At 44.4% G+C, this 14597-nt stretch overlaps 1 protein-coding gene across 1 annotated transcript in view; it reads right to left on the minus strand.

Moving 5' to 3' along the window:
* Positions 1 to 3054: 3054 nt before the first annotated feature.
* The window catches only part of LOC132589041 (60 kDa lysophospholipase-like), a 35909-nt gene continuing 24366 nt past the window's right edge, over positions 3055 to 14597 (minus strand). Inside the window, exons 13-15 of the mRNA XM_060261585.1 lie at positions 9668 to 9754; positions 3904 to 3971; positions 3055 to 3110 (exon numbers count right to left, since the gene is read on the minus strand). Coding sequence (XP_060117568.1) covers positions 3055 to 3110; positions 3904 to 3971; positions 9668 to 9754 — 211 coding nt within the window. The remainder of the gene's footprint in view (positions 3111 to 3903; positions 3972 to 9667; positions 9755 to 14597) is intronic.

Consider the following 14597-nt stretch of genomic DNA (forward strand, 5'->3'; position numbering starts at 1 on the left):
TTAAAGCCCTATATGGCCGAGGACCAGCCTACCTGAAGGACCGTCTCTCCCCGTATGAACCCCAGAGAGCACTGAGGTCAGTAGGAAAGAACAGACTGACTACCCCTGGGCCAAGACAAATTAAACTACAGAACACTCGCTCTCGGGCCTTTTCGGCCGCAGCCCCACATCTCTGGAACCAACTCCCAGAGGAGGTGCGGGCCCTGCGGAACCTTGATCAGTTTCGCAGGGCCTGCAAGACCACCCTTTTTAAATTAGCTTATGAATAACTGAATTATACCGACAACGAAGAAAATCCGCCATCAGCACCAACTAGAAGAGCGTCAAGGATAGCGTTATAATATGTTTAGTTAATTGTTTTAATTAGGTTTTTAAGGTTAATTAATGTTTAATTTAATGTTTCTAATGTAACTGTTTTATTGTTGGTGCACCATTGGTCACCGTATTGTTAGCCGCCCTGAGCCTGCTTCGGCAGGGGAGGGCGGGGGTACAAATAAAAATTTATTATTATTATTATTATTATTATTATTATTATTATTATTATTATTATTATTATTATTATTATGTTGCACAACGTTTTACAAATTCCTCCAAATCTCTAATGGCACAGACCACAGTGGTTGGCAAAATTCTGGCATGTCAGGGATGCAGCAACTGAAAGTGACATCAAAAACCTCCCCCCTACACCTCATTTCCTGCTGCAAGAATAGAGCAGAGCCAGTGGGTGTGGGAGATTGCAAGCTGCTGTGGATACCTTGGCAAACCCAGGGGTCATTTTGTAGAAAAATAGGTGGCAGAGCTCATTAGCATAACTCATTAGCATACCCCTCCCAAAGCAACCTGATGCAAGAAAGGAGAGCCCTGGGTGAGCAAGGCCTGCTTGAGCTAGCTAGAGACCCAGCCAGCCCACACAAGCCTCACTTTCCTGGGGCTCTCCTGGGCTGCCCCCCCTCTTCAGTCAAAAGGCCAGCAAGCCACCCGCTGCACAAAATCACATAAGAAGTCAAGAAAGGGTGACATGGGCTTCTCCAGGGGTTAATGGCTGCTGGGGTCGTGGCAAAGCCCCTGGTGACTGGCTGGCTGCCCGCTCTCCTAATCCAGGGATTGTTATGCAGGTGTGCCTACTGTTCAATGGACAAGGTAGGTGGGGAGAAAGAGGGGGACCCTCAAAAAGGTTCAGGAGCTGTGCTCCTGTGAGCTCCTGCTGAATCCGATGCCTGAGCAAACATATCCTAAATCCTGGTTTGTTGACCTGTGACCTCTTTGTCGTTATATTTGAATGACACTCAAATGCCACAGAACTTTGCTTTTGGTAGCAAACACTGGCAATTAGTCTCCGCTTTGAGTTTCCCGTCATTCGTTCCAGAGTACGGAAAGGGTCATAAAGCCTCTGAGCTGAAGCTAAGAAGTTCTAGGAACATAAGAGAACATAAGAGAAGCCAAGTTGGATCAGGCCAATGGCCCATCCAGTCCAACACTCTGTGTCACACAGTGGCCAAAAAATCTAGGTGCCATCAGGAGGTCCACCAGTGAGGCCAGGACATTAGAAGCCCTCCCACTGTTGCCCCCCCCCCACCAAGCACCAAGAATACAGAGCATCACTGCCCAAGACAGAGAGTTCTAACAATAAAAAGGCAAAGGTAGTCCCCTGTGCAAGCACGTCGTTTTCGACTCTGGGGTGACGCTGCTTTCACAACGTTTTCACAGCAGACTTTTTACAGGGTGGTTTGCCATTGCCTTCCCTGGTCATCTACACGTTCCAACGATATGCTGTGGGTAATTGCCACTGATGGAACTCTGCTCCATATGCTTATCCAATCCAACAGGACTAAAACAGGACTGTTTCCAGAAGGTCCTTTTGCTCCACCATGGCTTCCAAACAGGAGTGGTCTTTTTTCTAATTGTCTGCACGACATCCTGATGCATTCATATGTTGTCAGGCTTTGCCCCCCACCTTGCTGTGATCTCTCCCAGTCCTGCTTTGTGAGGACCTCTGCCTGGAACCCTGAAGAGCTGCTGCCAGTCAGAGTAGACGATACCAACCTTGACAGGTCAACCATCCGACCAAGGATAAAGCAGTTACACGTGCTGGTGGATTGTCCCGATTATCAGTATTTTTAAAATAATAATAATAATATAATAATAATAAATTTATTTTTGTATCCCGCCCTCCCCCGCCAAAGGCGGGCTCAGGGCGGCTCACAGACATGGCATTCCATGATTCAAATAAAACAATATAAACAACAATTTTAAATATAATAAATTACATAAATAACTTAGTTAAAAATAGATAAAATAGGTGCTATAAAATACTATAAGTCATAATATACACAAGATGGCTAGGTGGCTACAAGTCGGTTTAGCCAGGTTCTGTCTCAAAGGCAAGCTGGAAAAGAAATGTTTTGCAAGCCCTGCGGAATTGGTTCAAGTCCCGCAGGGCTCGCACCATCTCTGGAAGATGATTCCACCATCGAGGGGCCATTACTGAGAAGGCTTGCTCCCTGGTTATCTTCAGTCTAGCCTCTCTTGGCCCAGGGATTGTTAAAAGATTTTGAGAGCTGGATCTCAGTGCTCTCTGGGGAACATATGGGGAGAGGCGGTCCCTTAGGTAGGCAGGTCCTCGGCCATATAGGGCTTTAAAGGTAATGACCAGCACTTTATAGCGAACACGGTACACAACCGGCAGCCAGTGCAGATCCCGCAGCCCAGGCCGCACGTGTTCCCACCGTGGTAGTCCCATCAGCAGCCTGGCCGCCGCGTTCTGGACTACCTGAAGTTTCCGTGTTCGGTATAAGGGCTGTGTGGAACGAAGTCTGAATATGTCACAGCCAGTGTTCCCTCTAAGCTGAGTAAGCCTCCAGCTCACACATTTTTGTCTTAGCTCAGGAAGGATAACCCGGGAGCAGAATAATTTATGCATTTGCTCAGAACTTCAATGCCAGTAGCTCACAGCGTTAATGCCAATAGCTCACAAAGTAGAATTTTTGCTCACAAGACTCTGCCGCTTAGAGGGAAAATTGGTCACAGCATGTATTCCCCCAACAGTTCTCCACTCTATGCTGCCATTGACACACTTACTACTTGCAAAGGTGTTCTGCTATTATAATTATATCGGTAGCAGAATGCACAAAGGCTTGTGCAGCAGAGTCATCTGGACAGTGTGTGTGTGAGCGAGAACAAAGTTACACAGAGCCATTTTATATTTGCAAACTAATAAGAGTCTTTTCATTTTAGAAGAAGAAATTGGATTTATATCCCGCCCTGTACTCTGAATCTCAGAGTGTTCACAATCTCCTTTATCTTCCTCTCCCACAATAGACACCCTGTGAGGTGGGTGGGGCTGAGAGAGCTCTAACAGCAGCTGCCCTTTCAAGGACAACTCCTGTGAGAGCTATGGTTGACCCAAGGCCATTCCAGCAGCTGCAAGTGGAGCAGTGGGGAATCAAACCCGGTTCTTCCAGATAAGAGTCTGTACACTAAACCACTACACCAAACTGGCTCTCAAGAGACAGAGTCTCTAATCTAGTCTAACTAGCTAGATGGATGGAGTGCCAAGAGGGGGAAGTCATGGCATTGTGTGGAGAGCGAGGCAGAAGCTGGAAGAAAGAAAACTTCCCCTAAGAGTAGCAATGTATACTTCAAAGGGTTAGCATGAGAGAGAAAAGGAAAGGACAGATTCAGGCAGACAGCCGTGTCGGTCTGAAGCAACAGAACAAGGTTAGAGTTCAGTGGCACCTTTAAGTCCAACAAAGTTTTATTCAAGGTCTGAGCTTTTATATGCATGCACACTCCCTCAGGATGTTTATTGTCCTAGCCTGTCTTTCTCTCTGACTCTCTTGTAGTCCTCCTCTGTAGCCAGGGGCAAGAGACAGTGCAGAAATGCTTCACTTCAACAATTATCAGTTCGTTCCATGTCTACATCTGCTATGTGCCAGGCCATCAATCCTTCCACGTCTCTGTTAGCAGCAAGGCTGGAATGGGAGAGAGAAAATAAAAGAACTGTCACATGGTTTTCTAGTAACTAAAGGTAAAAGTAGTCCCCGTGTGCAAGCATCAGTCATTTCTGACTCTGGGATGACGTCGCATCACAACGTTTTCACAGCAGACGTTTTACGGGGTGGTTTGCCATTGCCTTCCCCACTCATCTACACTTCCCCCCCCAGCAAGCTGGGTACTCATTTTACCGACCACGGAAGGATGGAAGGCTGAGTCAACCTTGAGCCTGCAAAAGGGATATACGTCACATCACCTAAAGGAGACAGGGACCACGACACAACACTGAAGACTTCATTCCACTGAGACACTAGGAGCAAAACAAAGTTCAAGTCAAGGGGCACCTTGAAGACTGAAAAAGTCTGCACCCTTCTCAATTGTGGAATGCTGACAGTAGTTAACTGAGACTCTGCTGTTGTGCTCCATCCATCTCCATCTGTTACCTCCATGCTTGAGAAGAAACAGATGGAGCGTAACAACAAGGTCTCAGTTAACTATGTTGGAACTCCCTGTCTGAGGCAGTGATGTTCTGTATTCTTGGTGCTTAAGGTAGGCACAGGGTTCTAGTGTCCTGGCCCAACTGATGGGCCTCCTGATGGTACCTGGGGTTTTTGGCCACTGTTTGACACAGAGTGTTGGACTGGATGGGCCATTGGCATGATCCAACATGGCTTCTCTTATGTTCTTAACTACTTTCAGCAGTCAGCATTCTACAATTAAGAAAGCTGCATCTCCTTATCTCTTTCCAATTTTGATATATTTATTTCCTTCCCTATGTTTTCCCCTGCAATTAAATCAAAACAAATGGTGACCTTATAAAACTATGCTTGTTAATCCAATCTGCATCTGTTAAACGCCTTTTATTATGCTTATGCTAACTTGCTGCTCACCTTCTACCTATCTGTATGGACTGCCAACTTCCACTGAAATGTATCTGAAGAAGTGTGTGTGAGCACATGAAAGCTTACGCCTGGAATAAAACTTTGCTGGTCTTAAAGGTGCCACTGGACTCGAACTTTGTCCTGCTGCTTCAGACCAACATGGCCGCCCACCTGAATCTAATCAGGAACAAGTCCACCAGAAAACACAGACTTCCCAAACTCTTCATTTTAAATAACGTTACCTAAACTTATTAACAGCTCATTCATTAATAGCAGATTGATATTAATCTGATTAATGATCAGATTGATATTAATCTGAATAATGATCAGACTGACCCCATGCTCTTTAGTATCCTTCCCTGAATAGTGCTATTGTGGGATCATATCAGAATCAATTTAAATATGTTCGAAATGTGGATTCTTCTGAAAGTAACTTCGCCAAAGGGGTCAATACACTCCTCCCTGTGTGTCATGATCCCAGTCTAAATTCTTGAGAACTGAACAGGAAACTGGGTGTATTTCTGCCCTAAATGAGTAATATTTGTTCACATTTTTCTTCCCACGTTATCTCTTCTTTCTTGAATTCTGCTCTTCCCCCTTTTTGTACAGTGTAAACATAGCCTTCTTTCCCATCATTTGAAGAAAAATCCCATGACATTTTTGTTTTTGCATTCTGTTCCAAGATGAAGTTGTTCCTTCCAATGCACTTTGTTGTTTTTCAAGGTTTCCTGGGCAGAGACCCGTCATGCCACACCCCAGTTCCTAAATGTCTGATTCCAAGACACAGCTCTCCTCCAAAGTTTCTAATCAGCATGAACCCATCTTGGGGTTCCAAAAGACTCTAAGCTAAGCCAGGGATCCAGTCTAAGCCAGAGCTATGCTACAACATACCCCCAGAGGAATAGATTTGACAACTCAGATTCCTTACATGGGGACTTTTAATCTGGCTTCACCATCTCACCATCCAAGTGGGGCACTTTTAACCTCCAGTGAAGACAACAGGACATAGCTGAAGGCTACCAGTGATACCAGAGCACAACACCTCCAGTGCAGACTTTGAGCCTTTAAATTTCTATTGTCTATAGATCCAAGTGGGCAGCCGTGTTGGTCTGAAGCAGTAGAACAAAGTAGGAGTCAAGTGGTACCTTTAAGATCAACAAAGATCAGAATGTACGGTTTCGTGCTTTCCAAGCATCAGACGAGGAATCAGGAATGAGAAAGAAATGCCCTTTTTTTGGCCCAGGCTTATAACAATAGAGTGATTAACAGACATTCTCACATTTTGACATATTACTGTTTTATTGCTTTCTCATACTCATGCTACCCAGATCAAAGGTTTGCTCAATTTGTTAAGTTTACTATTCTGTCACTGGATCTTAAATTTGTGCCATTTTGCATTCTAAACCACTGCCTACCAGCTATATGTAGCTCTGCTCACTGTACCTGATTCCTCGTCTGATGAAGTGAATAAAACTTTATTGGTCTTAAAGGTGCACTAGACTCCTACTTTGTTCTATTTCTATTGTCTGTAAGCAAATATGTAGGGCTTGAAGCTGAGCGAGCACACGTACATATCAAGCAACCTCAGTCTTGCCTGAGATCTCTCACTGAGAGGTCTTCCAGCAGAACCTGAAGTCTTCCTGCTCTGTGGATTCCAATATCTGTTATCAAATACACACCGCTCCACTCTGAGAGGACTAGTATTAAATAGTGGGTTCAATGCATGAAGAGGTGAGTTTGCAGTGATCAAAGCTCTTTATTGTAATAACAGCATGGCGGTAAAGGTAGTCCCCTGTGCAAGCACCAATCGTTTCTGACTCTGGGGTGACGTTGCATCACACCGTTTTCACGGCAGACTTTTTATGGGGTGGTTGGCCATTGCCTTCCCCAGTCATCTACACTTCCCCCACAGCAAGCTAGGTACTCATTTTACCGACCTCGGAAGGGTGGAAGGCTGAGTCAACCTTGAGCCGGCTACCTGAACCCAGCTTCTGCCGGGATCAAACTCAGCTAGAAGGAGCAATACCTTCTTCTGTGCTCCTGAGTCATGCACAGAAGCTTAGAATGCAGCCAAAATGAAAGCAAAACAAAGAGTCACAGTGACACAAGCGGATCTACTCAGGGGTGTCAAACTCATGAGGGCCGAATCTGACATAAATGAGATCTTGTTGGGCCAGGCCAGGTTGGGCCAAGCCATGTGTGTACCTATTTAAGATTAGGTAGCAATGATATAAACTTTTTAAAAGACACAGACAAACATGATTAAAGATTTAAAAAAAAAAACCTTTAAAATAAAACATAAAACACTAGCGCTCGTTGGTCTTAATGGTGCTTTCTTTGTATTTCTCCAATGGGATCCAGGGAACTGGGCAAAGGACGCTCTGGCTCTTTCCCTCCCTTCCCAGGTGACCAGGAGGGGGAGGGAAAGATGAAAATTGAGGTTTTGCTCTGTAGCTCTTGTGTGATTGAGCAAGCCTTGCAAAGCAAGCTCTTACGCAAAAGGAAGCAAAATATAAGGAGAAGGAAGCAGATGACAGCCAGTTGCTTGGGGGCCTGATTCGGCCCCCGGGCTGCATGTTTGACACCCCTGGCTTACATCATTCAAAACGTATTTCCCAAGAAGGGTGTAACGGTAACCAAATGCAAATGTGGACTTCCAATTTCAACACTGGGGAATTTTTGATCTGCAAATATAGAACACAGCATGCACTCGCCCTCTCAGCTTCCTTTGGAGCCAAAACAGAACAAGTGAGTCAGCTAAGAATGGACAGCATTGTGGTAACGGAAAGTGAAGCTGAATCCAGGCAAGAGGTAATGCTGATTGGGAAGGCTAAATCAGCTTGTCCTGAGATGAAGTAAATGTTCACATAGTCAGAGCAGGTTAAGAGCTTAGGGGTGTTCATGGACCCAGCCTTGCTGCTGAAAAAGCAGGCTGGCACAATGGCCAGAAACAGGGCTTTTTTTGTAGCAGGAACTTCTTTGCATATTAGGCCACACACCCCTGATGTAGCCAATCCTCCTGGAGCTTACAGTAGGCCCTGTACTAAGAGTCCTGTAAGCTCTTGGAGGATTGGCCACATCAGGGGTGTGTGACCTAATAGGCAAAGGAGTTCCTGCTACAAAAAAAGCCCTGACCAGAAGTACCTTATGAACATATGAAGCTGCCTTATACTGAATCAGACCCTTGGTCCATCAAAGTCAGTATTGTCTTCTCAGACTGGCAGCAGCTCTCCAGGGTCTCAAGCTGAGGTTTTTCACATCTTTTTGCCTGGACCCTTTTTTGGAGATGCCGGGGATTGAACCTGGGACCTTCTGCTTCCCAAGCAGATGCTCTACCACTGAGCCACCGTCCCTCCCACCTTCTATCAGCTGTATCTGGTTTGCCAACTTTCTCATTACCTAGTCTCAGCTGGTCTGGTCGCACTGATCCATGCTTGAGTGACCTCAGGGTTGGATTACTGCAAAGTGCTCTATGTGGGGCTGCCCTTGAGGAAAACCCGAAAACTACTACTGGTCCAGAATGCAGCAACCCGACGGCGGTCAGTGGCTAGCTGCAAGAAACGTCTGCTGTCCATTTTGAAACAGCTTCACTGATTGCCAGTCTGTTTCCAAGTTCAATTCAAGGTGCTGGTTATGACCTTTAAAGCCCTTCATGACCTGAGACCAGGGGTGGAATTCTAGCAGGAGCTCCTTTGCATATTAGGCCACACACCCCTGATGTAGCCAATCCTCCTAGAGCTTACAAGGCTCTATTTTGATAGATCTAAATGGGCAGCTGTATTGGTCTGAAGCAATAGAACAAAGCAGTAGACAAGTCACACCTTTAAGACCAACTAAGTTTGATTCAGAATGTAAGCTTTCGTATGTTCTACGCAGACTTCAGCAGACAAAACTGGAATGTCAAGCCATCCTTAAATTTTTTTTCTCATGGCAAACTATAATGATGTTATAACCTCTTGAGATACTAATGCCCTTCATTTAAACCCACAATTAAAGCCAGAATGACACCCAGATTTATGGCACTTCACAGCTATGACATCAATCTGCTTTTTATCACCCTCCACTGTTGTTTCAGCCCAGTTAACAACACTAACTAACAAACACAGACCCCAATTTGTGATTCTTTTAATCTGCTAAAAACATTCCCATGACTCTTCATACCAGCTCACTGCCCACTTTCTCTATATTGAAGGATGGCTTGCCATTCCAATTTTGTCTGATGAAGTCTGCTTAGAGCATACGAAAGCTTACATTCTGAATAAAACTTAGTTGGTTTTAAAGGTGCCACTTGTCTACTGCTTTGTTCTAAGGCTCTATTTTGTAAGCCCCAGGAGGATCGGCTACATCAGGGATGTGTGGCCTAATATGCAAAGGAGGTCCTGCTAGAATTCCACCCCTGCCTGAGACCCATATAGTGGAAGGGCTGCCTCCTTCCATTTGTCCCTGTGCAAAAACTACAGTCATCAGGCAGCCCTTAGGGTGGCCCATCTGGCAATGACCAGAGCCTGGGCCTTTTCCATCGTGGCTCCAGCTCCATGAAGAGGTGAAAGAGACCCCCTCCTTGGAGATCTTTAGGAGGCACTGCAAGCCCTGCCTGTTTGAACAACAGGCATCTTTTAAGGGGGGGAGGGATTTAAAGCTTGTTATTTTGTTTTTGGTTTCAGCTGGGGATGCTTAAACTATCATTGTAAGTTGCCTTGAACCAAGGGGAAAGGGAGGAGAGAAATGTTATAATTAAAAAAAAAATGAAAAAAGTTCCAAAGAAATAAAAAAAAAATTAGACTCTTTCTCACAGGCAAAGCTTGGTCCGTGCATTCTTTAGCTCTTCACTAGAAAGGTGAGCTCCTGCTTCCCGGAGGAGCTGTATTACTTCCATGTGCCTTTACGGGAAAAAGGAATAAAGTTTCAGAAAACTCAGATTCAAAGTCCAGAGGTTCTCTTGCTTAATAAGGCAATCGGAGATGTGACTTGACCCTGATCCACATTCAAAGGGAAGCAAGCCAGGATCTCCTTCTTGATGAGGAAGGAGTCCTGTGCTCAAGGGACACTTGTCACAGACTGTTTACTCAGCTGAAAATAATGGTACCAACAACTCAGCAATGTTAACTCAGCAATGTTAAAGATTGTAGATCTTCCCTCCTTTCCCTCTCATTCACAACCATCAGTGCCTTCTGCTGAGGACCACTGAATCTAGCCCTATCTGTCAATTTATCAATTCCTATGGAAGGGATAAACCATACCTGTAAACTGTGCATTGAAGGTATGATTGGATTACAAATACAGTTAAAAAGATCAAGTATTCAGTAGCTGAACATACAATGATGACCGAAGATGCCCCTCATCTCAGGAAATTTTTAGTTCTAGGGCTAGCCCTGAGTTGTCCAGTGAACTCTCCATTTGCCCTTCTTCATTATCCCATTATGTTATAATGTTAAAGATGATGATGATGATGATGATGATGATGATGAAGAAGATAGATAGATAGATAGATAGATAGATAGATAGATAGATAGATAGATAGATAGATAGATAGATGATAGATAGATAGATGATAGATAGATAGATAGATAGATAGATAGATAGATAGATAGATAGATAGATAGATAGATAGATAGATAGATAGATAAGAACATAAGAACATAAGAGAAGCCATGTTAGATCAGGCCAATGGCCCATCCAGTCCAACATTCTGTGTCACACAGCGGCCATACACACACACACACACACACACACGCTGTGGCTAATAGCCACTGATGGACCTCTGCTCCATATTTTTATCTAACCCCCTCTTGAAGGTGGCCATGCTTGTGGCCGCCACCACCTCCTGTGGCAGTGAATTCCACATGTTAATCACCCTTTGGGTGAAGAAGTACTTCCTTTTATCCGTTTTAACCTGTCTGCTCAGCAATTTCATCGAATGCCCACGAGTTCTTGTATTGTGAGAAAGGGAGAAAAGTACTTCTTTCTCTACTTTCTCCATCCCATGCATTATCTTGTAAACCTCTATCATGTCACCCCGCAGTCGACGTTTCTCCAAGCTAAAGAGCCCTAGGCGTTTCAACCTTTCTTCATAGGGAAGGTGTTCCAGCCCTTTAATCATTCTAGTTGCCCTTTTCTGAACTTTCTCCAATGCTATAATATCCTTTTTGAGGTGCGGCGACCAGAACTGCACACAGTACTCCAAATGAGACCGCGCCATCGATTTATAGAGGGGCATTATGATACTGGCTGATTTGTTTTCAATTCCCTTCCTAATAATTCCCAGCATGGCGTTGGCCTTTTTTATTGCAAACGCACACTGTCTCGACATTTTCAGTGAATTATCTACCACAACCCCAAGATCTCTCTCATGGCCAGTCTCTGCCAGTTCACACCCCATCAACTTGTATTTGTAGCTGGGATTCTTGGCCCCAATGTGCATTACTTTGCACTTGGCCACATTGAACCGCATCTGCCACGTTGACGCCCACTCACCCAGCCTCAACAGATCCCTTTGGAGTTCCTCACAATCCTCTCTGGTTCTCACCACCCTGAACAATTTAGTGTCATCCGCAGATTTGGCTACTTCACTGCTCACTCCCAATTCTAAATCATTTATGAACAAGTTAAAGAGCATGGGACCCAGTACCGAGCCCTGCGGCACCCCACTGCTTACCGTCCTCCACTGCGAAGACTGCCAATTTATACTCACTCTCTGCTTCCTATTACTCAGCCAGTTTTTGATCCACAAGAGGACCTGTCCTTTTACTCCATGACTTTCTAAGGAGCCTTTGATGAGGAACTTTATCAAAAGCTTTCTGGAAGTCAAGGTAAACAACATCTATCGGGTCTCCTTTGTCCACATGTTTGTTCACCCCCTCAGAGAAATGTAACAGGTTAGTGAGGCAAGATCTTCCCCTACAGAACCCATGCTGAGTCTTCCTCAATAACCCGCGTTCATCAATGATGAATAGATAGATAGATGATGGACAGATGGACAGATAGACAGACAGACAGACAGACAGACAGACAGACAGACAGACAGACAGACAGACAGACAGACAGACAGATAGATAGATAGATAGATAGATAGATAGATAGATAGATAGATAGATAGATAGATAGATAGATAGATAGATAAACTGGATTCACAATAAGAGTATTTTCAAGGCAGCTTGTAACGTCCATTAAAAGAATTGTAATGTCCATTAAAATGTCCATTAAAAGAGTTGGGATAAAAAGTTTAAAAACAGTAGCATAAAAATACATAAAACAGAAATAAAAGCATTGATAACAGAGAAGGTGGATCAAAATATACAAAGGTAGAAGTACCCTAGAAACACTAGCAATAAAAATAGCAGGAAAAACCATGAGAGAGAAAACATGGCAATATTGCAGTTTGTATGCAGTTCATATATAGTTTTTAATAATAAATAGTATAAATAAAAATAATAATGATAATTTTATAAAGTGAAGCCAATGTATGATAAGTAGGGGGGATTTTTTAAAAGTTCGTTTGAACATCGAGCAGTGTTGTGTTTCCCTTTTTTTCTACCTGAATTCAATGGCATTCATCAAGGGGGTTGCTCTGTACCTGTCTTTGGCATAAACACTTGCCCCTGTCTTTAACAAGTACTCAACTAGTTGTATGCGCCCCTCACTTGATGCGTTAAGTGGGGTGCGGCCATCATAATCTTCACAGCTCAGGTTTGCACCCTGAAAAAGGGATATACGTCACATCACCTGAAGGAGACAGAGACCACGATACAACACTGAAGACTTCATTCCACTGAAACACTAGGAACAAAAGAAGTCTGTACCCTTCTCACGTGGAATGCTGACGGTAGTTAACTGAACAAAAGAGGAGTCAAGTTGCACCTTTAAGACCAATTTAGTTTTATTTAGAACGTAAGCTTTCGTGTGCTCTCTAAGCACACTTCATCACAGAATGGAATCCGGTACAGTGAGCAAAGCCACACATAGCTGGTAGTCAGTGGCTCAGAATGCAAACTGGTACAAATTTAAGATCCAATGACGGTATAGAAGAAGAAGAAGAAGATATTGGATTTATATCCCGCCACTCCGAAGAGTCTCAGAGCGGAGTAAAATTATCTGGTAGGGAGTGGTTTAGAATGCAAAATGGTACAAATTTAAGATTCTTAAATTTGTACCATTTTGCATTCTAAACCATTCCAACAGTGATGGAATCAGTGGAAATTCCATATCTAGTTTTGGATGAGCAGCCTGGATAGCTGGGAAGACACTTGACAGTAGCTGACAGATGTAAGAGTCCTGCAATTTGTCTTATCTTGTTGATAGAAACAGTCTCCCCCAGTGTGTGGAGAAATCACCTGAAGGCTTGGAAATGCCCGGAAACTGTTGTGTAATGTTGGGGCTTTATCAACACTGACTAATTACAGTTATTTGACTTCTTGCCTCCCCTCCTCCCTCTGATTGTTTCTAGGAACTACTAAATAAAGAAGAAGAAGAAGAAGAAGAAGAAGAAGAAGAAGAAGAAGAAGAAGAAGAAGAAGAAGAAGAAGAAGAAGAAGAAGAAGAAGAAGAAGAAGAAGAAGAAGAAGAAGAAGAAGAAGAAGAAGAAGACGACGACGACGACGACGACATTGGATTTATATTCCTCCCTCCACTTAAGAGTCTCAGAGCGGCTCACAATCTCCTTTATCTTCCTCCCCCACAACAAACATCCTGTGAGGTGGGTGGGGCTGAAAAGACTCTCACAGCAGCTGCCCTTTCAAGGACAACCTCTGCCAGAGCTACGGCTGCCCCAAGGCCATTCCAGCAGGTGCAAGTGGAGGAGTGGGGAATCAAACCCGGTTCTCCCAGATAAGAGTCCGCACACTTAACCACTACGCCAAACTGTTTGTTTAATTGAATGATGAGTCTCCTTTTTGTGCAGCAAATAGCCCTTAGCCCATAGCCGGATTGAAGAGCTTTATTGGAGTGGGTTCCTGGAGTGGCAACCTTCTTTACAGTTGGATCCCAAATAACGTGTCCACATGCATGCACTACTGGAAGCTTTAGGACAGGGGTGTCCAACTTTTTGGCTTCCCAGGGCCACATTGGAAGAAGAATTGTCTTGGGCCACACATAAAATATACAAACACTAACGATAGCTGATGACGAGCTAAACCGGGTTTGATCCCCCACTCCACCACTCACACCTGCTGGAATGGCCTTGGGTTAGCCATAGCTATTTCAGGACTTGTCCTTGAAAGGGCAGCTGCTGTGAGAGCCCTCTCAGCCCCACCCACCTCACAGGGTGTCTGTTGTGGGGGGAGAAGACATAGGAGATTGTAAACCGCTCTGAGTCTCTGATTCAGGGAGAAGGGCAGGGTATAAATCTGCAATTCTTCTTCTTCTAAAAAATGTCCATGCATAATTTCTGTAATATCCGCCACCACATATAAACAGAAGGGGGGGGGGGAAATCAGTAAAAAAAACCACAAGGAGGGGGGGGATCCTTTGCCTGATCCCAAATTCTGTAGCTGCATGCTTCTCTCTGCACTGTGTTTGTTTCTTTCAAATAGGTGAGGGTGGGTTCCTTACACAAAGTATCAGTGGGCACTTAGGTTAGCAGGAACAAAGGGAAGAGCATACTGCCTATTTGAAGGTGTGAGGCAGTCTGTGAGAGGCTCTGCTCCTCCCTCTTCCTGATTTGTCATCCTCCCTGCAGCCTGTCCCAGCCCAATTTAATCCAGCATTCAGTCTGCTTAGCACCAACAG

This window comes from Heteronotia binoei, chromosome 21 (assembly GCF_032191835.1).
Source record: "Heteronotia binoei isolate CCM8104 ecotype False Entrance Well chromosome 21, APGP_CSIRO_Hbin_v1, whole genome shotgun sequence".
Lineage (NCBI taxonomy): Eukaryota > Metazoa > Chordata > Lepidosauria > Squamata > Gekkonidae > Heteronotia > Heteronotia binoei.